General features: G+C 39.3%; 1 protein-coding gene across 3 annotated transcripts in view; it reads right to left on the reverse strand.

Moving 5' to 3' along the window:
* Positions 1-8,179: 8,179 nt before the first annotated feature.
* The window catches only part of pde3b (phosphodiesterase 3B), a 222,405-nt gene continuing 203,649 nt past the window's right edge, over positions 8,180-26,935 (reverse strand). For 2 of the 3 annotated variants that reach the window (XM_080190157.1, XM_080190155.1), the window contains exons 11-16: positions 24,086-24,199; positions 21,823-22,022; positions 17,362-17,565; positions 16,635-16,799; positions 16,085-16,346; positions 8,180-15,744 (exon numbers count right to left, since the gene is read on the reverse strand). In XM_080190157.1, the coding sequence (XP_080046283.1) occupies positions 15,500-15,744; positions 16,085-16,346; positions 16,635-16,799; positions 17,362-17,565; positions 21,823-22,022; positions 24,086-24,199 (1,190 nt within the window). In that variant the 3' untranslated portion in view covers positions 8,180-15,499. The remainder of the gene's footprint in view (positions 15,745-16,084; positions 16,347-16,634; positions 16,800-17,361; positions 17,566-21,822; positions 22,023-24,085; positions 24,200-26,935) is intronic. The other variant, XM_080190156.1, reaches the window with a different exon arrangement.

A 26,935-nucleotide genomic window follows, 5' to 3' on the forward strand; every position in this document is an offset into this window, starting at 1 on the left:
CAAGAAAGATCTCCTTAAAGATCCTCCACTGCTTCTCAACAGACCCTCCCTCCAACGCGCTCCCCCAGTCCACATTCGCCAATTCTTCTCTCATCCTACCGTACTCCCCTCTATTCAAACAAAGGACGCGTGTCCGGGAACCCACTTTCTCCTCCTCCATCTGCACCAGAAACTCCACCATACAATGATCACTCTCCCCAAGAGGATCCTTTACCACAAGGTCCCTAATTCTACCCGCCTCATTACATAGCACCAGATCCAAGATAGCTCGCTCCCTCGTCGGCTCCAACACACACTGTTCGAGGTAACTATCCTGGCAGCATTCCAAGAACTCTTCCTCGAGCCCCCCGCGTCCAACATGGGTTGACCAATCAATATGCAGATTGAAATCCCCCATAACTACGGCCGTCCCATTCCTGCACGCCGCACTTATTTGCGCGTTAACAGCCCGCCCCACCTCCAGATCATTATTCGGGGGCCTATAGACGACACCCACCAGCGTCTTCCTCCCTTTGCTGTTCCTAATCTCCACCCACAACGATTCCACCCTCTGCTCCTTGGTTCCAATATCATCCCTTGCTACCACCGTGATGCTATCCTTAATCAGCAGAGCTACGCCCCCCCCCTTTTCCCTCCTGCCTATCCTTCCTAAACACTTGATAGCCCTGTACATTCAGCTCCCAGTCCCTGTCACCCTGCAGCCACGTCTCTGTAATGGCCACCAGATCGTATCCATTTGTGTCGATCTGGCCACCAGCTCATCCACTTTATTCCGAATAATCTACCTCAGTGCCACTGATTCATCTATCTTGTAATGAGCTTAAAGTTTTAGTGTCACATTAACCCTGCAATGAAGTTACTGTGAAAACCCATACCCCGGCACCTCTTTGCATACACTGGGAGAGAATTTAGCATGGTCAATGCACCTAACTAGCCTGTCTTTTGGACTGTGGGAGGAAACTGGAATACAAGGAGGAAATTCACACAGACACAGGGAAAGTGTGCAGGCTCCGCACAGAGCGACTCAACCAGGAATCAAACCCAGGTCCCTGGTACTGTGAGACAGCAATGCTAACCATTGGGCTGCATTCAAATAAAGTGTCTTTAATTTTAACTTAAAGATTTTTCTCTGATTTCCCAGGGAGATGATGGTGTGATGATGTCATTGGGCTAGTAATCCAGATAATGATCCATGAGGATATGGATTAAAATCTCACTGTTCTCATGGAATTTGAATTCGATTAATAAATTGGGAATTGAAGGTTAGCCACAGTAATGTACTGTGAAATTATTATCGATTGATCTAAAAATCCATCTGGTTCACGAATGCCCCTTCAGGATTGCTAGTCTACTTGAATGCAACTCTAGACATTCACCAATTTAGTTAACTCTTAACTGCCTACTCAAGTAGTACAGTAAGCCACTCAGTTCAAGGGCAATAAGGGATGCTGACCTTGCCAGTGCCGCCTACATCATGAAAGAATAAAGTATAAAAAATTGATCTCATTCACTAATGCACCAGTGCTGTTCAAATTTGGTGTTCTTTCCTGTTAGATTCTGCTTTCACTCAAATTGCTACCTTGTTCTATGGTCTTAAGATTTATGTCTGAACACTACCCCTTCCCCATCTATTTTAAGTTAAACCATGTTCATGATTCAACAGGACACTGGTCCCATTCCAGTTTAAGTGGAGCCGGTCCCAGTACTGGTATCACTGCCCCATGATCCAAAATCTCTGTCTCTCATATCATTCCGAGGCATACATTCAACTCTCCGATTAGTGTGACCCTATGTCACATTCCTACCATTTATGATGCATTCCAGTTATGATCACTTATTCAATTAAACCATCGGGGCTGGCAACGCAGCCCAAGTTAACTCCCACACTGAAGATAATTATAATTATCAGCCCACAGTTCATTCAAAGATAAGGCTTCTGACTACTGTGCCAAATTATTTACTCTGTATTTCTAACCAATGTTGCAGTATTCACAATTTCATCTAGGTATCCTCAAACAATGCCTTGGCACAGAGTTTGGAACTGAGTCAACATCAAGAGCTCTTTGAACACATACAGATTCTGTGATAACGTTTGGATATTTGTATTAAACAATGTGGAACTTCAAGAAGGACACAGAACTCATGAAAGTGGCAAAGACTGTGACATGTGATGACATAAATACTGGTTCAAATGGTGCAGAATAATCTTGAACTGGATCAAGACCTTTCATAGAACATAGAACGCTACAGCATAAACAGGCCCTTCAGCCCACAAGTTGCACCAATCATATCCCTACCTACCAGGCCTATCAATAACCCTCAATCCCATTAAATCCCATGTACTCATCCAGAAGTCTTTTAAAAGACCCCAACAAGTTCGCCTCCACCACCACCGACGGCAGCCAATTCCACTCACTCACCACCCTTTGAGTGAAAAACTTACCCCTGACATCTCCTCTGTACCTACTCCCCAGCACCTTAAACCTGTGTCCTCTCTCGTAGCGACCATTTCAGTACTAGGGAATAGCCTCCGAGAATCCACCCTATCTATACCTCTTAACATCTCATAAACAGATATATTAGGCCCGATTTTACCATTGCAGTGCACCTGTTTTCAAGTGTCAAAACTTGGGAAAGTTGGGCATGAGGCGAGTCGCATGATCCGTGCCCACCTCCGTCCAGTTTCCCCTTTATCAAGGCCCAAAAATGGTCTCGATCGGGACTGCACCCAAAATGGGAGCAACAGGCATTTAAATTGGCTTAATAGGCTGCATGCCTAACTTTACCAGCATTTACCCCACCTTTGTCCAACCAGAATCGGCGCAAAACAGACATACTCCAGAAAATTCCAATTTGGGTACTCTGTTAGTGAGGAGGTAAGTGCTGAGTGTCAGAGAGCATCTCTCTTCGGATCAGTAGGGTGGGAAACTGAGTCTGCTGCCACTCTGCCTGTGATTGGTGTGGGTGGGAGGGTGGGGCTGCTGCCACTCTGCCTGTGATTGGTGTGGGTGGGAGGGTGGGGTTGTTGCCACTCTGCCTGCGATCAGTCAGTTGGGTGGGGGGGGGGGGGGGGTCCCACTGCCACACTGCCTGAGATCAGTGGGGGGGTTGGAGGAACCTCTGATAACACTCTGCTTGACATCAGCTAGGGGGGGTTCACTGCCATTCTCCCTGAGATCAATTGGGGGGTGGGGTGGAAAGCGGGCTCTGCTGCCACTCTGCCTGAGATCAGTTGGGCGGTGGGGGAGGGTGAGGCCCATGATCGGTCTGGGTGGCGGAGTAAGGGGGTCAGTAACGTTGGATGGGTGGAGCAATGTCTGAGAGGGCTCCGGGAGGGTGGGGCATTATCTGGCCTGGGATGGAAGTGGCAGGGGAGAAGCATTCTATCACTTCTGTTCTGCGCAAGTGCAGTTGGAGATGCCGATTGGAGCTGCAGGATTTTCAGCACATTGAGTTCTGTCCACAGGCTTGTGCAGCACAATTTGGACTTGCTGATATTTTTGCAGGCAGAGTGCGTATTGGGGTGTCTCAGAACGGGTCAAATAGTCAGATCTTAAACACTCCCAGTTTCAAGTCCTCACATAACTTACAATCAAAATAGTAAAATAGGGCCCATTGTGAATAATCCTATTATTTAGCAGCTGCCTGATTTGTCATTGCTTCATCCAACACAGAACAAGTGGGAGAGGGAAGGGGTAAGTTTAAATTTGCCCCCAGGATGTACAATATCAGTGAGATCACATTTTTATAAATTCAAGTCATGGCCCTTTTTTAATGTTTGAAAGATAAATCTGTAATAACGTTTTACTTAACTGCTAAAAAAAAAAGTTCCATGCTGAAGGATGGTTTTGTAACATTGCTCCAGTGCTTTTTTATAAGCTAATGGTCAAAATTAAATGTTATTTAATACTTACATAGTGCATCACTGTCTGAAGTGTTAGTTTTAAAATGAGATGCAAATCCAATGCCCAGTCTACCCTACCAAAAATCCCTCAGTCATTCTTCAAAGAAAGAATGAATATCCTTCCCAATGCCCTGACCAATATATCTTGAAATCAATAAATAAATCATCTAGCTATTACCCTCATTGCTATTGGTGGAACCTTGATATTCACAAATTGCTGCATTTCTATATGTTACCACAGCAACACTTAAAAAATGTTCAATTACCTAAAAAAAAATGCAAAATTGATTAAACATATGAATATTAAGCAACTTAATCACACATGGAACAGTAGTGCAGGTTATGTATAGTAACTCCAGCATGTGGGAGTTTGTGAAGGATTTTGAGCTCAGTAACCAGATCTGCAGTTAGTGCCTGCTTCTCAAACTTCAGTTCAGAGTTGTTGAGGAGTTGCAGTCTGTGGTGCAGACATTGCAAGACATCAAGGGAGAGTTTCCTGGACACTATGATCTGGGAGGCAAATCACACATTTGAGAGACATTTTTGCTCGGGTCAGATTGCACTGATGCTCACAAATTTCTCTGCCAAATTGCATTACCTATTAATTTGGCAAAGAAGTGATTAAATCAACGGGATCAGAACTCAAAAATTGGGTCGCTGAGGCTGAAAAATCAATAAAAGACCATCCTCCCTCAGCAATCCACAGGATTGGGTGGTATAGCGGTTAGCATTGTTGCCTCTCAGCGCCAGGGACCCGGGTTTGATTCCCAACTTGGGTCACTGTCTATGTGGAGTTTGCATGTTCTCCCTGTGTTTGCGTGGGTTTCCTCAAGATGCTCTGGCTTCTTCCCACAATGTAAAGATGTGCAGGTTAGGTGCATTGGTCATGCTAAATTGCCCCTTATTGTCCCGGGTTGCATAGGTTAGAGGAATTAGCAGGGTAAATATGTGCGATCACGGGGCTAGGGCCTGGGTAGAATTGTTTTTGGTGCAGACTGAAAGGCCCAAATGCCTCTTTCTGCATTGTAGGGATTCTATGGTTTTAAATAAATTATCATGACGAACGACATGGCCTCTTTCTGTACTGCAGGGATTCTATGATACTTGCCCTGCTTCTACTGGCACAACTCTCACTGAAATTCACATTGCAATTAGAACCAATGATGAAGCAACGTTCTGAATAAAACTCTAAGCCAGGTGTTGGTTCAGACTCAGGTGTTCTGTGACATCAGGTTTGTCCTGACAGCCAAGTGTAATGGCAGACAAGAATTTAATGCAAGATTTGGTTTGCGGAAGGACAGTCTTCAACCTGGTGGTTTTATCTTGAGATTAGTAAGGGCAGATTTATCAGTTAAGGAGAACTCCAGCATGATCTGCTTATATGAAAAGCTTACATATATCCAGCATAACCATTCATTTCAAATGATATCTTAAATAATCAGAAGGGTAACTAAAACATCACAATGGCTCAGAAAAAAAGTTTTCAGACTTCACCTCCCAACCCAGTCTCCCACTAATGTGAAATAGTCCAGATTTTGAAACTAAGTAAATATACATTGTTACTTTAAAATATACATATTACTAATATATCCACTCAACTATTCTGCAACTACAGGTGAATAAAACGTTCACCATGGGGAAATATCAGGGGTCTATATTCTGCAATATTTTCCACATGGTGTCCACTCAATGAACTTGCACTAGTTTCTTTTGGATGCATTCTTTTCAGCTTTTGGAAGTGATCGAAAGGAATGTGTCATTTTTGATAGAAGTTTTTTTTTCAGACTTCTGATTTAGATTTTTCACAAGTTAATGTGGCCTTTCTCCAAGTTAGATAAATATGAAATTCTAGCTTACTCATTACATATGATAATGCGTATCGACACAAAATGGGGATAATTCTGGGTAAAATAAATGCATTACATCATAATGAAAGTTCCTCTTTTCCCAGGGCATGACAATCGTTAAATGACCCAGCCTTATTTTTGATGGCTTCTGCTATCAACCGATTCCTTCAATTAGCTATCTGTAATCACTCTCAAGATCATACATATTTTGTATATTGCAATACTGCGTTTTGCAATATACAAAATATTGATGCATTCAGTGGCTAAAAATAGTGGGCGATTAGAAGATTGGGAAAGGTTTAAAAATCAACAAAGAATGACTAAGAAGTTGATAAAGAAAGGAAGGATAGACTATGAAGCTAAACTAGCACTAAATATAAAAAAGGACAGTAAGAGTTTTTACAAATATATAAAGAGGAGGAGACTGGCTAGAGTGAATGTTGGGCCCTTAGAGGATGAGAGGGGGGATTTAGTGGTGGGAGATGAGGAAATGGCTGAGGCTTTAAATAAGTTTTTTGCCTCGGTCTTCACGGAGGAGGACGTGAATAGTTTGCCGGGTATTAAAGATAGAAGGTAGGAGTTGAGGGCCTGAATGTGATTACTGTCACTAGAGAGGTAGTGCTTGATCGACTAGCAGGACTGATGGTGGACAAGTCCCCAGGACCGGATGGAATGCATCCCAGGGTTCTGAAGGAAATGGCAGAGGTGATAGTGGATGCCTTAGTGATTATTTACCAAAATTCGCTGGATTCCAGGGAAGTGCCGGAAGATTGGAAAACAGCTAATGTTACGCCGCTGTTTAAAAAAGGTAGCAGACAAAAGGCAGGGAATTATAGGCCGGTTAGTTTAACGTCTGTAGTTGGAAAAATGCTTGAATCCGTCGTCAAAGAAGAAATAGCGAGGCACCTAGAAAGGAATGGTTTGATAGAGCAGACGCAGCACGGATTCATTAAGGGGAAGTCATGTTTGATGAATTTATTGGATTTCTATGAGGATATGACAAGTGCGGTAGACAGAGGGGAACCAGTGGATGTGGTGTTTTTAGATTTCCAAAAGGCGTTTGACAAGGTGCCTCATAAAAGGTTGCTACAGAAGGTTAGGGTGCACGGAGTTGGGTGTAAGGTGTTAGCATGGATAGAGGATTGGTTGTCTAATAGGAAGCAGAGAGTTGGTATCAATGGGTGCTATTCCGATTGGCAGTTAGTAACTAGTGGAGTGCCGCAGGGATCGGTGCTGGGACCTCAGCTATTTACCATTTATATAGATGTTCTGGAGGAGGGGGCTGAGTGTAGGGTGACAAAATTTGCTGATGACACAAAGATGAGTGGAAAAGCAAATTGCGCGGAGAGTGTGGAAAGTCTGCAGACGGATCTGGATAGGCTGAGCGTGTGGGCGTGGACCTGGCAGATGGAGTACAATGTAAGCAAATGTGAGGTTATCCACTTTGGCAGAAATAATAGTAGGAGGGATTACTATTTAAAGGGCGAAAAGCTGCAGCATGCTACAGTGCAGAGGGACCAGGGGGTCCTTGTGCATGAGTCGCAAAAACCTATTCTGCAGTGCAGCAGGTGATCAAGGCTACGAATGGTATGCTGGTCTTTATAGCGAGGAGGATAGAATATAAAAGCAGGGAGGTCTTGCTGCAACTGTACAGGGCACTGGTGAGGCCGCAGCTGGAGTACTGTGTGCAGTTTTGGTCGCCGCACTTGCACAAGGATATTTTGGCCTTGGAGGGATTGCAGAGGAGGTTCACTAGGCTGATACCGGAGATGAGGGGGTTGGACTACAAAGAGAGACTAAATAGACTGGGTCTGTACTCGTTGGAGTTTAGAAGGATGAGGGGGGATCTTATAGAGATGTATAAGATAATGAAAGGGATGGATAGGGTAGAGGTAGACATATTCTTCCTGCTTAGAAAGGATAGCAGGACTAGAGGGCACAGCCTCAAGATAAGGGGGAGGCAGTTTAGATCGGAGTTGAGGAGGAACTTCTTCACTCAAAGGGTGGTGAATCTCTGGAATTCTCTGCCGTTGAAGTGGTGGAGGCTACCTCACTAAATATATTTAAGTCACGGGTAGATAGGTTTTTGACAGACAAGGGAACTAAGGGTTATGGGGAGAGAGCAGGAAAGTGGAACTGAGCCACTTCAGATCAGCCATGATCTTACTGAATGGCGGGGCAGGCTCAAAGGGCTAGATGGCCTACTCCTGCTCCTATTTCTTATGTTCTTATGTGTAATTTTTTGAAGCAATGCAGGTAATTTCCTGTCATGGCCCAAGTGATTTTAACAATATCATTCTGGTTGACCACCTAGAACATGTTTATCTTCTAGCAGGGCAGGTATTTTCTTTAAAAATGCATACTGCTGTAAATAGCAATTCCGGTTTAAACAATTCCTTCATTTTTATTAATAATGTTAGTGCATTGCTGAAACAGCGCCAAGTAAGATGATTTCCAATAGCTCTGCAAATTAATGTGACAGATATTGCAGCTCAGTCCTACATTTCCAATTAAACATAAATGTGAATAAAGCACTTTGTTACTTAAAACAACGTGGTACCAAATTACAAAAGTATGAGGAAACAGTCAGATGCAACAGAAGGATTTCTCTGTTTTCTAAAATAGGAACATAAGGAACATGACTCTGTGAGGATCCGAGGAGCTATGTTTTAAAATCTAGCTGGATGAGTTTTTTTTTAAATGAAAGGTGAAAAACCTGGCAGAGATCAGAGCATTTTTAACAGAAAATATGTTCAAACTGTACATAATACCTCCAAAAAAGTTCCAATTATTGAAAATGGCAGACATTTCAGTCAGGTACAGTACACATTCCCTGCCTCGTGTGTGTTCATCTGGTCATATTTTAATATTTAACTGTTTAGATTTTAGAGACGATTTCTCTGAGTCAAATTACTCATCGCAACTTTGTCTTCTTCACATGTGTAAGACTCAGAATCTGTGTGTGAATCGGAATGTGTTGTTGTTCCCACAGAATAATAATTACCTTAAAAATAAATGTACCTCGGCCAGCCAGATTCTCTTATGCAACTTAGCTGAAGAATTAATGAGAGAAAACATTTCCTTTTACTGGTTGGTGGAACCAGCAACACAATCCGAAATAACAGCTGGAAAAACACAGAGAACAGTTGAAGAGGCTGGGAAATTAGTGTTAAGTAGAGAGGACATACATTTTTGAACTTCGATCAAATACTTATAGCGGCACTATAGTCCTCTATGTTGAGCACCACTTGGAAGAAGCAGTGAGGGCAGCAAAGGCACAGAATCCATTCTGGGTGGATGGCTTTTAACGTTCATCAAGAAAAGTGGCTTGGTAGCTAATCCTACTGAGAATCTTGATCCTGTTGGACTGGACCTGCAGCAAGTGGTGAGAGAACAAACTAGGGAAAAATCTACTTGAACTTCTCCTCATCATCCTCACATAATTGGTGCATCTGCCTGTGACATTGATGGTAGGTAGGAGTGAGCATTGCACAGTCCATAATGGCTGTGCAGTGCTCCCTCCATCATACTGTGTGACACGATACAGTGCTAAATAGGATCGAGGCAGAACAGATCCAGCAGCTCCAAACTGTGGTGGTCCCCCAAATGTCATTTATTCCACCAAAATTTATTACTTCAAGCGTCAACAAATTCTTCACTCTACTGCTATCAAGTCAGCAGTCCAACCTTGGTACAATAATGGGTGTAAGAGAATGTGCCAGGAGTAGTACCATGTAAACCTGAAAATGAGGTGCATACATGGTAAAACAGCAGAAACAGCTAAGTGATGGCAAAACCACTGGGATCAGATCAAAGTTCTACAGTCCATCCACATTTGGCCATGAATGGAGATGACCAGTGAATCAACTAACAAGAGGAGGAGGATTTATGAACATTCTCAATGGAGGGTCCAGCACATCAGTTGCAAAGTCAGTGCAGTGGCATTGGTAACCTTCAAACAGAAATTCTAAGTGAATCTATCTTGGTCAATCTCCTGAGGTTCCCAGCATCATAAATACCAGACAAAAGCCAATAGGATTCACCGCATGGTATGAAGAAACAGCTAAATGCAGTGAATACAGTAAGGTAATAGGCTTTGGCATGCCCCAGCAATTCTGCTGAAGAACTGTGCCCTAGAAGCAACTGTACTTCCAGGCAAGTAATTCCACTACATCAATAACACTTGTATCCAGCTGACAAAGAATTGCCCAGTCATGTTCTATCCACAAAAAGCAGAACAAATCCAACCAATTCAAATACCACCCATCAGTCTGCTTCTCAATCTTCAGCAATGAACGGAGTAATTGACAGTGCTAACATGCAGCATGAACTCACCAATAACCTGATTACCCGTGCTCAGTCTGAGTTTTGCCTGGGCCATTCAGCTCTAGATATTGTTTTTTTATTCATTAATGGGACATGGGCATCGCTGGCTGGCCAGCATTTATTGTCCATCCCAAGTTGTCCTTGAAACTGAGTTGCTTATAAGGCTATTTCAGAGGGCAGTTGATTCAATCACATTGCCGTTGGTCTGAAGTCACGTGTAGGCCAGACCAGGTAAGGATGGCAGATCTCCTTCCCTAAAGGACATTAATGAGTCAGATGGGTTTTCCCAACAATTGACAATGGTTTCATGGTCATCAGTAGATTCTTAATTCCAATTTTTTTTTAATGGAATTCAAATTCCACTATCTGCCATGGCAAAATTTGAACCTAGGTCTGCGGAACATTAGCTAAGTTTCTGGATTAATAGTCTAGAGATAATACCACTAAGCCACCGCCTTCCCTGAACATTTGTTCAAACATGGACTAAAAAGTTGCTTTTCAGAGGTGAAGTGAGAATGGCCACCCTTGGCATCAAGGCAGCATTTGATGAAGTGTGGCAATGTTCCTGATGATTACAACTCCTCAGACACTGAAGCATCCTGCAATCATTTCCAGCAAAACTGAACAAAATTTAGGCTTGGGTTGACAAGTGGGAACCAACATTCACACCACAGAAATACCTGGCAACGACTACTTCCAACAAGAGAACTGAAACATGGCATTCAACGGCATTACCATCAGAGTCCCTCAACATCCTGGAGGCTCACCACTCACCATACAAATGCTGTGATGAAAAGATCAGGGTAAAGAGTGGGAATTCTATGGCAAGTAACTGACCAGAATCCTTAGAGTCCCTATAATGCAGAGAAGAGGCCACCTGGCCCAGCAAGTCTGCACTGACTCTCCAAAAGAGTATCCAACCCAGGCCCTCCCTTCTGCCCTATCCCTGCAAACCCACACATTTATCTTGGTTAACCCACACCTTCACAAGTTTGGACATTAAGGGGCAATTTAGCACAGCCAATCCACCTAACCTGAAAATCTTTGGACTGTGGAAGGAAACCAGAGCAATTGGAGGAAACCCAAGTACATATGGGGAGAATGTGCAAACTCTATACAGTCACCTAAATGGAATCGAACGAGGGTCCCTGGCACTGAGGCAGCAGTGCTAACCACTGTTATGCCTTTAACTGCCCAAAGTCTGCCCACCACCCAGAAGACTTAAGTAATCGGTGTGATGGAACATTTTCTATTTGCCCTGAGTACAGCTCCAACAACACTCGAGCTCAACATGATCTAGGGCAAATCAGACCACTTGACTGGCATCTTATGCCTCTTCTCATGCTAAGATGTAAAATAATAACTGAGTACTAGAAACCTAAATGCAAAATAATACAAATGTTCTGTTAATTAACTTAGAATCGAGTGGTTTAGAACCAAATCTAAACTCGATGTAGAGACAAACTGAGAAACTAAAGCATGTACTTGGCAGGTCTCAAGAGGTGGATGTTTTCAAACAAACATTCATGGTAACAGACATTTTGGTGGGCAGGAATGGCCACAAATTGGATTCGCAACAATGTCAGATTGTGTGCATCATCAAACAATAATTGTAAATTCATTTGCCGGTCACTATGCTTTGATAAGTTGAAGTATACATGACCTTAAAGGATAAACTGCTTCCAAGTTTGGCAATGTGTGCCATCAGTATCAAGGTTTCGCTGGCATGGTCAATCTCTGTTCTTCTAAGCCAGTACTCTGAGGAATCATGCTGGCAGGAAACTTCTGGGAGTCACAAAGCCAGATCTAACATCCACTTGACTAAGCCAATTTGCCTGATTCTTCAGTTAGGTGGATCAGTTGGTGTTGGGGACAGTTTGGTCTGAGAACCAGATGTCATCAACTGCCTGAATCCAGGGAATGTTTTGTGCCGAGAGAAAAAAAGACACAAGGCTCAACAGCGATTTACACGTTTTCTAGGAATGCTGCTGTTTGATAATTTGATATCATATTCTGGTAGTCCTTTTAAAGATGCAATATTCCCTTCTCAGAGATAATGGAAATCGCTTTGCAATTTTGTCAAGTGTCGAGTGGTTAAACAAATCCCGAAAAAGACAAACAGCCCTCTCCTAATTTTCAGCAACGTCTGTGCTCCTCAGTCATGAACAGCCCACCTTGGAGCATATTTGCTGGCAGTGTTCAATTAATTATGCTTCCGAGAGTGGGGAAACAGACTGTTCCTGCGGTATCGTTCTGTGTTTTGAAGGATTGACTTTCAACATCATTTTGGTTATGAGCAACCATCTATTGACTAAAATCTGGTCATTCCATACTTCAAAAGTCATAGGATGGATTAAATTGGTAGCCTATGTATCAGTCACTGTGCAAGATCCATGACATCCAAAACAGAAAGCTAACTTTGGTTGACGGCTGAGGCAAATTTTATCTAAGTTAGAGGGAATGGTGGCTCAAACCAAAAAAAGTTAGCTTGAGGAAAACCTTCTCTTTGCAGAAGAAACTCAATAAACTCCAATAAGAAGCTTTTCTGGTATAGGAGGTGACATTTTCTGCTAACATGAGAAAAATAATCAATTGTGATCACCATGAGGTTTGGCTAGAAGGAAGATCTCATTTTATGAACCCCAGATATGGCATTGATTATTTTTTCTTTGCAGAATCATAGATATTTCTCTTTTTTTTCAGTTAAGTTAAAACATAGTATCCAAGAATTTAAATCATCAATATATTTGAACTGATTTTTTTTAAAAAAATCCGCTGATCAGTGTGAACCACGTTTTATCAAATAAATGGGAAAATAAGACAAATAAAAAGGCTAAAAAAATGTTGCTTGCTGTCATATATTGTCTTCTATTGTATATCAGCTAGTGCTAACTGAATTCTAATAATGTATTGTTAGCTACATTTACAATGTAAAAGTTTGGAATCATAATATTAATGTAAGCTTTTGACACAGGGTAGACTTACCTCAATTTGTGAACTCCTTGAAGAAATAACTTTTTAAAAAGTAAAAATGGAGGTAAAAATTAAACCAAAAGGACACAAAATACTTCACTGAGTTAAAAAAAATATATTTCCAGAGCTAGAACAACTTTAGGAAACACAAGGCAAGAAAATGATGCAAAAAGTACCGTATTACTATTCGTTTAAAAATGCTGCAAGTTAAAATTCACTCAGAACAATTATAAAAATTATATACTAATTTATAGAGCAAATAGATTGCTCTAATTATTGATAAATATAAAACAGAAGACGTAGCAGTTTTCTGTACTATTGTCTGAAAAATGAAAGTGTTTGCCTAGACACATTTAAAAAATAAGTATTTAAACAATCAAGATTCAAAATGGTTATACACCAAGTCTGTCTATGAGACAGACACTGCTACTAACATTGGACATGACAACAACAGTGTTTTATATATACATATTATATGTATATATATAAAAATATATATATACATAAACTGTGTATATATACACACAAAATAAACGAGTATTTTAATGGAATAAATTACATACAGTATGTGCTGTTAGGAGGTGCTCATATTTTTAACATTTAGTGCACGGTTAACAATTGATTTGGCAACCATGGTTGGGGCATTCAGTTTGCTTAACTTTTCCTTCCTTTGTCAGTCAAGTGCAGTACCTTTAACACAGTACCTCCCCCTTGTTCTATCAATATCATCAGTCACTGGGGTGGTTCAGTCCATTATGTAACATGCATATTAGTGGTACACTGACTTAAGATTTCTGATCTATTACAGACAATAGGACAAAGTTTGGCATTCACTGTATGACCAATATGACAACTTGAGGTTTAGTGCGTTAATATTGTAAGTGGCTGCGAAAAGGCACAAACACATTGCTGCAGAAATTAAGGAACGATAAAATGCTCCTATGGCTATTAGAGGCCGTATTCCTGCTGACAGTGATGAGTCGAAGTTTCTTACTATCTTATGATATTTACAATCCCTCCACTTGCATCATCCACTATAGGTATATAAAATGCATTTTGATACAATCCATTATTAATACAAACATTTTCAAATGAATTAATCATTTTTATAATGTAGGCATCTATCTGTGCATAACTAAAAACACTTGTTTGGTATTAAAAAGGTGCACAACTGTTCCAGTAGCTATTTGTACAGTCTACATAAGAAAATTACATACCTGCAGCCTAAACTAACTTACAAATATCGTGTAAGAGCTGTACATGCATCTTCTTTGCAACCATGTTTACACTGGATGACTTTGCAGATAAATAGTTCTGAGTAGGTACGATGCCCTGTGGAATGTCTAGAATTTCTACTGTGAAAAAATAGAATTACATACTGTATGACATACTCCATCATATTGAAATCATATTGGCAAGTATTTTACTATTTTCAAGGTATACTGATTTCAATACACAGTAACCTTTCAACCTCATGATGTGCAATAACAAACTCATATTACTAGCAACGTGGATACATAAGAGGAAGTTTGTGTATAGTATGTTGACACGAAAGACCAGTTGAACTTCCCAAATAAAAATGGACTTAAAATGTTAACTATGTCAACTGTTATTTTCTTTCAATCTGCACAACTTCAACGGCATTGCTTCATGTATCTTTGCATGGATCCTGAGTTGCAGTGAAAAGAAACAATATTAAAAATCCCTTCATCATTAACATACTCCTCTGTTCTATTACAGAACAATTATACTCTGATGTTCGGGCAAACTGAAATGCTTGGCCACTGTGCATTTCTGGTTAATTCCAGCGCAAAAGAAGGCAAAACCAAACAAGGCAAATTGTACATTAAAAGGCATCAGAAAAATGATGCAGCTAGAATTTTAGTCATTCTATCATTCTTTTCTGCAGTCATATAATGAGACAAGGATTCTACCTGTGTTACCTGCATTAAAGCAGATATTTTCAGAGAAAAAGAAATCAGGGGCCCTTACAACAAGGCTCTTTACTGCAGTGCTCCATTCTGAATTGCTACAGGCATAATCCGCAATTTTCAAGTCCACCTGATATAGATGCAGGACGTCTGATACATGCCTAATATCCACCTTCCTCCTTACTAACGGAAAACGGTAAACTTTCAGTTCACTTTGGTAACAGCAGTTGCTAAGCTGAAGTTTTTGCAACATCCTCCGGTACCACATGGAAACGGAGCACTCTTTACTCTGCAAGGCAGCATCAACACGAAAACATTTGGACACCACAGGGCACAAAGGGCTTTGTTTCATGGTATACTCGAATCTTTCCATGGGTTGAAAGTGCATTTAGGAGTGGGATCCAGCTGAGCGCTAGAATCCTCTCACAGTATTAAGGCCTTTTAACAAAGAAGTACATCAGTCTCTGTTATCAGCAGAGTGAGGCTTTACTATGTTCTTTATTTAGCACTGCATCTTCTCAGCATTGTTTCTCCTCCCCTTGTTGCCTCTCCTCCTCTTCATCTGCTTCTTCAATTACCTGGATTTCATCCGAAGTTTGAGGTAAGGATGAATTATCTGTTTGTTGTATATTTAGCTCTGACTTGCATTGCTGTTCGTGTTCCTCTTCTTCAATGACCTTCTTCCACAGGTTATGATTTTCTGTTAGGTGGTGCATAATCTGGCAGAAGATTTTCCGCCTTCCTTTTCTCTTCCTCCTCTGCCCTATAAGTCAAAATAAATAAATTAGAAATGTTCTACGTTTTTGCAGTCACTAAACTTGGAGTTTTTTGGGGGGTAAATTATAGGTTTATTATTTTTGATTAATTTGAAACCCAAGTAGAATCCAATCAATTTCATTCGGAACAATTACAATCAACCTGCTTTAAAAATTCAGCAACAGTAACGGCCAACAAAAATATGCTTTTCAACAGTTGATGATACAAATTAGTCTTGATGTAATGGAAATTCTGCCAGTCATTCAATGTGAATCCTTATTTGTCACATAATGAAATGTAATGTTTATATTTGCAATCATCCGGAATTTTTAAGATAAAACATTTACTTGTTGAAAGATCAAGATCCTCGTCATCCATCTCATCTTCAGTTTCCAAATCTTCTGCATCATCATCATCATCCTCACCACATTCTGGATCTTCATCATCATCATCCACCCATTGACCTGGGAGTAATCCTGCAGCAGCATAGGAATTACACAGAGGACCTACAATATGTGTAATGAAAGATTCCTGTAGCTTAGCCAACTGAGGTGAAGATCGGTCCATGAAAGGGCTAATGGGTAATCCAAGGCTTGCTTCTTCATCGCCCTGCATATCATAAAATAATATCAGAAATTCCCGAGTATTAAATAATGAGTTCCTTAACTTCTACAGCAGAACTTAGTATAAATCTTATGGAAAGTGATTTGTCGGAGATTATTCCTAATCTATTTGCAAATACAGAATATGAAGTCAAATGGTAGATAGTATTACAGTGCAATTATACATATGAATTGCGTTATTCCATTAAGGCTGGAGTGTCACTTGTAATGAGATAAAGACCTATGATTCATAACATCCAGCATACATTTTCTTGAAGGGAAAATAAAACTCAACCTGTTCATAAAACTCATTGACAATGCCTTCTGTCCACTGAAGATGTAATTCCTTCATCTTTGCAGGACCATTGATATCAGCCAGTTTTATGCACACCTGGCATACTAATAGACGATCGTTTTCATTGGTCCAATCAATTCCTGGATTGTTGACTTCATTCACCTGCTTCAAGACAGCAAACAATGCCAGGATAACTTTATACATTTACAATTTACTACTACATTAACAAATGTAAAATTTTAGAGAAATTAAGCACTGGAAGCCACACATCTTTTGGAACAAGGCAATGTTATTTAGATTGTCCTCTTAATGCATTTGTCATCAATTTGAAAAACAAAACTTAACACTATGGCCCTCTGTTCAATCCCTGTAATACTCTCTGCAGTTAGTGTAATGAAATACTTCATTTTAAGTTCAGATAAGAAAGACAATTCCTCAAGATAAGAGAAGGCCAATGAATCAATGATCTGCAATCCATGTCCTCAAAATTGATGAAAGGAGACAAAAATCAATCAGCAAAATAAAAAATTTTTTGAATGATCAAAACTTTGTATTTGCAGAGTTATCAACATATTCTCTGTTGTTCTGACCTGACTTGCCAATTTTGAGGAACATTTACTTACAGTTAATAAATATGTAAATAAAAATTATATGGCTCATTTTGTTTCTTGTACTGGCCACTTATGCCATAACTATGATGTTTCATTAACAGCAGCTGTTTACAAACCTTGGAGTTAAACTCAGCAAGGAAGTCAAAATGTTTTTTCAAATCAGTAGCAAGGATTGCTTCAATCACCAAGAAACGAAAACGTTTGAACTCAACATGATCTAGGTTTGCCAAGAAGTTGAACTCTGGACGGGACATAAACAAGTTCCATGCAGCAGCAGAATGATGATTCTCCAAGACAGATCTGTCGTTATAAAGGACTGCCTAGAAAATGTTGAAGTAATGATTTTAAAATCAATGAAAAATGTAATATTTGATATAACTATTACAATTCCAAACTTTATTTAAATTGAGACTTCAAATATCATACATCAAATATTGAGAGAACATTCTAATATCAATGCTGATGTAGGCTAGTAGCTTAAAAGGAGAATTTTTTTCAAGTTATGAAATCAGTTAACGAACTGTCTTTATGCTTAATAAAATGTATTAACAGTATTGAGGTCTTTTTACCACTTCCCATTATTTTTCTATCATTATATATCACTTGGTGCATCAGAAGTCTACAATTTAATTTTCTTCTGGCCAATAAATCTTGATGCTCTTTTGGCACTACTGGTACATATTAAAATTAACCTTTATTCTGACATGAAATTAGATCTCAAAGACAAAATGTTATGGCATTACTCTCATTTTGCTGACACTTCAGCCTCTGCTGCTTATCATAACACACACAAACGTTTCTCACAAAATTTAAATTGTGTTCACTTGAAGAGATACATATTTACAATGGTTGAAAACCCCAAAATTAACATTAAATTTTTGTGTTATATCTATATTGAGCTCAAGCTGTAAATTAGATATTTAATATTTAGGTTGTTTACCATTATATATTGTCACAACAAAAGGCAGAAACACACCTCTTAACATACAACGTTTACAAGCTTCAATGTCGGAAAAAAATTCAAAACATTTCATGTACTTCCAGCTGTTCTAAATTGGCTTTCAATATGCTGTTTTGTAAAATAACAAATTTAAAATATCCTGAAAAGGGCTATATTGTAAATATGTGGACCAATTAATTGCCATACAGTGCAGGCATTTCCAGCTCAGAAATTGTAAATGTGACTTCACATAAAAATTCCAAACATAAGAAATCATTTAAAAGATGTGGTTTCCTGAAAATTCCAATGAAATTAAAGGTGCAGAGTATATCATTATAAGTCACAATAGAACGACTGAGCTGCAAGGCATCTGTTGTACCAAAAATGAATTAAAGAAATTATTCAAAATATTTGCAATTAATATAACTAAATTTATAATTTCACTGAATCAGGAAGCATTGAGGATTTGGCTGCTCGAAAGCAACATTACATCTGTGATGAATTGGAGAAAAATATTAAAGTCAGAATGCTGTACATGTGACACAGAAATCAATATTGTTTTGATGAACCGTCAAACGGAATATAAAATTTAAATGCAACCTTGATATTCTAGTCAGTGTTCCCAAAAGAATTGTTCAGGTTTAAGCATGGATTTTACATGACAAATGAAAAGTTTTAGCAAGAATTAAGATTAAAATCCAAATCCAGTTCAAAACTTATTTCATATATACATTATTTTCCTTTGGGCTATGAATGCCAAGTGCTTTATTTACATTTTATTCTCAAAGCCCAACATATTCATGATCTTGTTAGATTACATGGAGCTCTTTCAATCACTTTGCTGAAATTCACTGTCTTTTAATAGTTTTAGGTACTGAAAGGATTCATCAGCTATTCGATCAGTTAAAATCGATGCTTGCAAAAAAAAAGTTATGAAGTAAAGTAACAAACAAAAGCATCCTGGCCTGGATTTTGCAGTCAGGAGCCAAGTGCTTGCTATTGACCTTGAAAAATCATTCCACAAAGATCTAGCAATTCCTGTGACATGGATTTCACTGGTCCCAGCGTTAGTTTGATTCTGACGCCAACTGTGGGGGATTTCTTATAATCAGCAACAATGATATCATCAAGCAGTAAATCACAGTGAAAATTTTTCCCAGTTAGCAAACCCAGTTATTTTAGATGGCCAGCATTTGTAGTATCTTTATTTTGTGTTGTGAAGAAAGTTAAATGCACTGACTACCCTTCAGGTTTTAATCATTTTAGAGACAGCAAAGTAGAATCATAGATTGATGGAGTTTTTAGCAGAGAGAGAGGCCCTTTGGCCCATCATGTCAGTGGTGGCCATCAAGCATCTATCAATTCTAATCCCATTTTCCAGCATTTGGTCCACAGGCTTGTATGTTATGTTGTTTCAAGTGCTCATTTGAAGATTTAGGCACATGGAATTTAAGCAGAAGCTCAAATGTTATAAATAATCCTTTAAATCATTTCATGTTATAAAGCTATGGCAGTTTAATCATAATGGAGAGATTTTACATTGCAGAAGTTTGTTAATTGTTCAGGGCAAGAAAGGTTGTTTCACAGTAATTTATGACTTAGTACATCTTAAAATTTCAGTTACACATCATTCAACAAGGCAAAGCTTTCTGGTGGGAGAAGGGGTGCTCCCAATAAAATTTGAGCATGCAGAACAGAATCAGCTCCAGTGATTTCTCAAGATTTTCACCTGTGAGGACCTTCAACAACACATCCTGTGGAGTAGCAGAGCATCGCTATAGCAACATCTGGACTTCTGCATAAACAATACTTGTGTTGATGCCATAAATTGCTGTTAGTTCCACAGTTTAATTATGGCAAACAGCAACAATCAGGCCATTATAATAATAAAATCCATGACTATGTTTTGAGTGTACTTTTAAAATAAATAATTGTCATTGTGATGAAGACTTACCGCTGTTCTCAAAACATTAGTCACAATCCCATGTAGATAATTACAAATAGTGCAATAAAGTAACTCAATCTACTGGCTCAGTCCTTTAGCATGTCATCTGAATTATCCAAGACTGTACTTTTATCTTTGACTATATCTAATCAAATGATTTTGGCAAATGAAGAAAGGAAAGATTTTATTTTATATTTATATGGTGTAAAATTGATCAAACATATAAATGCATGTTTCGCAAAATCTATTTGTTGACTACACCATATTTAAAATCACAAACTCGGATGCAATAAAGCTGTTCTATAAAAAATGCTATTTCAAAACAATGTCATCTGATATTTGACTTCTCCCTGCGTATTTGTTATAATGAAAACTTAATGGTGGTCATACAGCCATATTGTCCCTGTACCAACTCTTTCAAAGAGCTGTTGTGCTCAAACACACACATCAGAAGTTATTGCTTGCAACCCTGCAAGTTCTTCATCCTGAAGTACCTCTCCAACTCCCTTTCAAAATCATGGATACAAGCAATCCTTGGACTTACAGCAATTGATTCCTGAAAAATGTGCAAATCAAAATGCCCTAATTCAGAACTGATTTTTCCATGGGAACAAAGTTATGAATTGGTTCTTCAACTCTATTTTCACAGAAAAGTAATGTTCCTTTTGCCTCAACTTGTGGCCGTGACACCATATAGAATCACCTCTTGTTTGATGTTATATAGTTTTGAAGAAAAAACAGCTTACAGTAAGTATTAAGTGAACTCAAACTTGTTGTAAAACAGGCATCCAAACTCACCAGTTTCCACTGAGACAGTTTTAAACTGGGACTTTTGTCACTTTAAAGTTTGAGACATCTTCTGTAATTGAGAAGCAATTCTCCATTCCTGAGATTGTGAAAGGTGGAACGTAAAGGAATATAACACTTGGTAAAAACCAATTGTTCACTGGCATGAAGCTTCAAGTCGAAACCGGCATTGTGAAATCAAAATGGTGTAACTTTATAAAATGTCTTAAGTGTCATTTGTAAGAACTTGAAAGTTGTAATGTCAAGGGCTGCCTATAAAATCAACTTTCACCATGTTTTCAAGTAGTGTTTCAGGTTTTGACAACTGAGTGAAAAATTCTTACTGATACTATCTGAGCCTAACTTTTCTAGTCATAGCAACTTGTTTTTGTCAACTAAAATTATTTTTCAGCGAACCAAGATGGACTGATAAAAGTGGATTCCACTGGAGATACTGTAATAAAAAATTACTGTGCTTAAATTAATTAAGAACTTACAACTTCTTGATTAAAGTATCGGTGCAGAAAAATGGAGGGCCACTCTAGCAAAGAGGCTTCTGGAGGAAAGGGGAAGGTACAATTGGGTAAGAAAATAACTGGGGAAACAACTTCTACTTCTCAGATTCTGCAGGACTGATCTCAAACATGTTACTGGAAACAATATCATCATTTATCTTCTCTGTCGACATGCATAAAAGGTTTCTTTCCTCATAAATGATAAGCTTGAGTTCATGATTTAATTGTACAGCAGAAAAGGCCTGAGGAAAGGCTAATTCACGGCCAGCATTAAAATTGTGTATCAACTTAACTAGAGTTAAACGTTTTGACATTCTTAGAAATACATTATTACTGCAACGATTTGATCAAGTAATTCACATTACAACTGTGCTTAATTAAATCCACTTACTTGAGGTGCATTTGTTGCTACTAAGAATGCATTTGTACGCCCAGGATGATCATAATCATGCATGGCAGCTGCAACGTAAAGTGCCATTAACTCCAGAGCTGGGATGTTTGATGCAAGGCTGCTATAGCCATCATCCGAAATGGCACAACTTCTGGAAAACATGTAGGCAACCCGGCCTGGTGATATTGCACTGTCAGAATCTAAGAAATATTAAATGTTTAAAGATCTATTTTAATGGTGTCACATCAGCTTTTCAGTTTATGCAGCAATAAACTTCCTGCAAAAGTTCATTGTATTTTCTGCAATCATTATAATTGAAATTCAATATACTAAGTAAACTATGAAATTTATTTTGATCATTCTAATATCTAATTGGCTGACTACAAAGCCAAACCATCATAAGGGGCAAAAAGAGCAAAAATTATGCATTGCTCATTGGGATCCTAGGTCTTGCTTGCTCCTTTAGCAAGTATTTAGCTTCCTTTGAGTTTCAGAACTTCATGTTCATTTGTTCTTGTAATTTACAGTTGCAGATCACTGTTGAATCCTTTCCCTTTTAAAAACCTCAAAACAATATTCAAAAGAAGGCAACACAGCACATGGCATGATGCAAAATAGTGCTTTGCGCTAACTATTAATGCATTTGTTCCTAAAAAGAAAAGAATATAGATGGTAGTTTGAGACTATGGACTATCTCACAGTACTATCTTACAACCTTCATATAAACCTTTTCTGCATAACAACTGCTTTCTAAACAGTATTTTTGATGATCCAAAACATTAAACTAACCTAATAAAGTCCAAGCTCCCACAATTAAGGAGATGGGTTGTGATGAAAATAAATCTGCAGGCAAGTAGTTTTAAATGCTTTGAGGGTAATCTTAAAATTTAAGTTTAGAAGTACCAAGATGAAAAGCAATCTTGGTGTCACCTGCACAGTATGAACTTTAATTCAGTTCCTCTTAACTAGTAAAAGCACTCCAGCTAAAGGATTATTTCACTCATTCACCAAACAGTAATTTTTGTTCTTTTTGGGTTTTCGCGTCATAAAAATAAAAATGTTTCAGCTTGGAATTGAGAAAGCCAATGCTGCAACTTGTTACTAAATTCAAGTCATCCAATGAAGTGGCTAAATTATGTAATATATAGCAAGAAGCATGGATGTTAGCAAGAATCATGGCGGCAGGAAAGAATCATGAGCTATCATTTTGTGTCCTCACTGCCACCCGGAGGGACAGAGTCGGCAATATGGGCATACTCTTAGCAGACTCAGAACGTACAGGAAACGATGGCATAGTCCATCACTTTTATTTTCAGACACCTGCAAGGTCGATCCAGGATCCAAGTATGGTGTATGAACAGGTCAACATGAGGATAGAAGACTGTATAATTGGCTTTGATGAATACACGAGCCTTGCTTTGAATGATGTAGAGGAAAGTCACAAAATCAAACTCAAGAAAACCTTTGGGCCATGTTGTGCTGAAATGGGACAACCTTGCTACAGAGTGTTCTTAGTTAAGAATGAATTCAGTGGAACGTCACTGTCTATATACTATAGCAAATAGCAAACTGTTACCTTAATAGCATTTGGATATTAGTAATTGGTAAACAGGTTAAGTTGTGATGTGCTTTTGTACCTAGCTACAGTAACGATTTTCTGAATTAAAAATCTTATAACCAAAGAAAATTGTTGAGGACTAAGGGGCATAGCAAACATTTTGATTTGCCATCCTGCCTCAAATGACTTGTAGCTCAAAAAGTACTTTGTTTAATCTAGAGGCATGCATTTTAAAATCAGCTACATTTTTAAAAGTAAGGTTTTTGTAAATGTCTCCACCATCCTAACTGTAAACTTAACAGTTTTAAACTTATAAAGTCATCAGATGTAAGTTTCTTCAATGTCAAACAAGCATTTTCTTAAAATACTATTCCAAGGAGGTAGTATACAGCTATTAATTATCAACATCAGTGTACAGATGTGACACTACACATTTTAAACTTTGATAGTTCCAATTAGATTAGGTACCTCATAAAACTAAACTAAAATACCTCTTGCATTATAAAATTCCCATAGAAGGCACAGGGAGGAAACTAAAAATTGTGCAAATGAAGAATTGCTTCTTTAGGAGTAAAGAATGGTTCTAAGTTAATTGTTAAAAATATCTGACCATGCCAAAAAAAATTCATCAGTCTCCAAATTATATTTCCTTCATCTTAGTGCAAAAATGATAGCAATTCTTCTAAAACAATGCAAAATACATACCTGTGTCACTTTCCATTACATTATCACTGTTTACTTGCTGGAATCCTGGGATAGGCCGAGTTGTTAAGTACCAAACAGCATGAAGCACGTCAGTGGCATGGACACGGTTGTGGTCTATTTAAAAAAGTGGAACATGACAAGACAAGTAAAATGAAAACCACACTCATGATTTTGCTTTCTCTTTAAAAGCATCAACCCCAATAAAATTTCTCCCTTTGTTGACAAGCTCAAAAAAATCACAGTTGTAAGAGGCTGGGGGAAGGGTCATAGAAACATACAAGGTAGGAGGAGGAGGAGGCGATCTGGCCCTTCAAGCCTGCTCCATTCATTACGATCATGGCTGATCATCCAATTCGATAGCCTAATCCTGGTTTTTCCTATAGGAAACTCCCAACGTGACTGCTTCTTTCCTATTTCTTAACTTCAACCCATATTACCTCAGTGGGCAGATGCCCCTTGAATTGCCTTTCTGCAGCCATTAAACTATCCTTGATTAACAATGCTACTCCTCCACCTTTTTTACCACGTTCCCTACTCTTACTGAAACATCTGTACCCCGGAACTTCCAACAACCATTCCTGACCCTGTTCTAATGTTGTCTCCAGAGTGACCACAACATCGTAATCCCAAGTACCAATCCACGCTCCAAGATCACCTACCTTTTCCGGATGTTCCTTGCATTGAAGTAAACACAGTTCAACCCATATTCCTGTCTGCTGGTACACTCCTGCGACCTTGATACGCTCCTCAGTACCTCACTACACTCAACACTGGCTTCTGGACTACAGCTCATTTTCCCATGCCCCTGACAAGATAGTTTAAACCCCCCTAAGAGCCATAGCAAATTTCCCTCCCAGAATATTGGTGCCCCTCTGGTTCAGGTGCAAACCGTCCTATTTGTACAGGTCCCACCTTCCCCAGAATGTGCTCCAATTATCCATGTGATTGAAACCCTCCCTCCTACACCATCCCTGCAGCCACGTGCTTATCTGCACACTCTCCCTCTTCCTCAATTCGCGAGCACGTGGCACCGGCAACAAATCAGAGATGACAACATGTTTTGTCCTGGCTCTCATCTTCCACACTAGCTCCCTAAATTCCTGTTTTAAATCCCCGTCCCTTCTCTTATCTATGTCGTTGGTACCGATGTGTACCACGACATGTGACTGTTACCCCTCCCCTTTAAGGATCCAGAAAACATACTCCAAGACGTCACAGGCCCTGGCATCCAGGAGGCAACATACCATCCATAAGTCTCTCGCACTGCCAGCAAGCCTCCTATCTGTCCCTCTGACTAACGAGTCCCCAATAACTATTTACTGCTTTCCTGCTCGGCCCCCTTCCCTTCTGAGCCACAGGGACAGACTCAGTGCTGGAGATCCAGTCAACACAGCCTACCACTGGGAGGTCGTCCCCCTCAACAGTATCCAAAGCAGTATACTTGTTGCCAAGGGGAACAACCACAGGGGATTCCTGCACCAACTGTTTCCTCCCAGCCCCTCTCACCGTCACTCATTTATAATCATCCTTCAGAGTAACTACACCCCGAAGCTTCTATTTATGACCATCTCTGCCTCTCGAATGATCCGAAGTTCATCCAGTTCCAGTTCCCTAACGCAGTTTTTGAGGAGCTGAAGATGGGTGCACTCCCCACAGGTGAAATCAGCAGGGACACTGATGGTGTCCCTCCCTCAAACATTCTGCAGGAGGTACATTGCACTGCCTTCTCTTCCATCCCCTCTAGATAAACTTGCAGTATGAAACAAGAAAAAAAAAGAAACAGCTTACCCAATATTCACTCACTCCGTTTAGGTCAGAGGTGGTGGAAGGGTGGGGGACACTACAAGTGTAGCGTCTAGGGTTTAGGAACCCTTACTTATATACAGGTAAAAATAAAACATTCAACCAATGACCACTGCGACCCACACTATAAAAGCAACAATACTTTACACTGTATACAAATGCACGTGACAATAATAAATGAAATCAGAGGTTAGAAATGTGTATCTATGAGGAGAGATTGAAAAGGTTGGGTTTATTTTCCTGGGGACAGCGAAGGCTGAGGGATGACTTGATAGAAATGTACAAAATTATGAGGGGAAAAGGTAGAGTGGACAGGATAAAACAGTTTCCCTTGATGGAGAAATTTAGAACCAGTGGACATAGATTTAAGGTAAGTGGCAGAAGGTGTCGAAGGGTCATGATGAAAGACATTTTTTTTGTGCAAGTGGTGATGGATATGTGGAATTTGCTGCCCAAGTTAGTGTGAAGGCAATGACCCTAAATTCTTTTAAGTACCATCTGGATCTGCACCTTAAGTGCTCTATGCTCAAGGGCTATGGGCAGGAAGGTGGGATTTGAAAGGAAACCTGGGGATCCATGGGCTGCCATGGACAAGATGGGCCAAATGGCCACCTCCTGTGTTATAACCATTCGATAGTTGCAATTCCTTTCCAAACCAACTCCATAACACAACACAAGGAATACCAACATCTTGCCTGGGAGATACACCTTTGTAACTGCATTTCACACTGTGATCTACCTCATCCCACTTCTCGAATAGGAGACATAATTACTTGAAACAAATGACATCCACGTTTAAGCCGACTCAATAACACTTTGATATTACAAAGTGTTTACAGAGCCAATTTTAACCTTCCAGACATTTAAGGTAACAACAACACAATTCTAAATTATTAATATGCATATTTTCAATAGTGTTCGGCATAAGTCAATAAAAACCTTTTCTGCATTAGAGTTTTTAAATATATTTACTTGTAGAAAATAAAAAGTTACACAATTACATACAGTTATTATACATAAACTGCATTGAGAAGACAAACTTGCAGG

Source organism: Carcharhinus amblyrhynchos, chromosome 6 (assembly GCF_965287045.1).
Source record: "Carcharhinus amblyrhynchos chromosome 6, sCarAmb.v2.hapA, whole genome shotgun sequence".
NCBI lineage: Eukaryota > Metazoa > Chordata > Chondrichthyes > Carcharhiniformes > Carcharhinidae > Carcharhinus > Carcharhinus amblyrhynchos.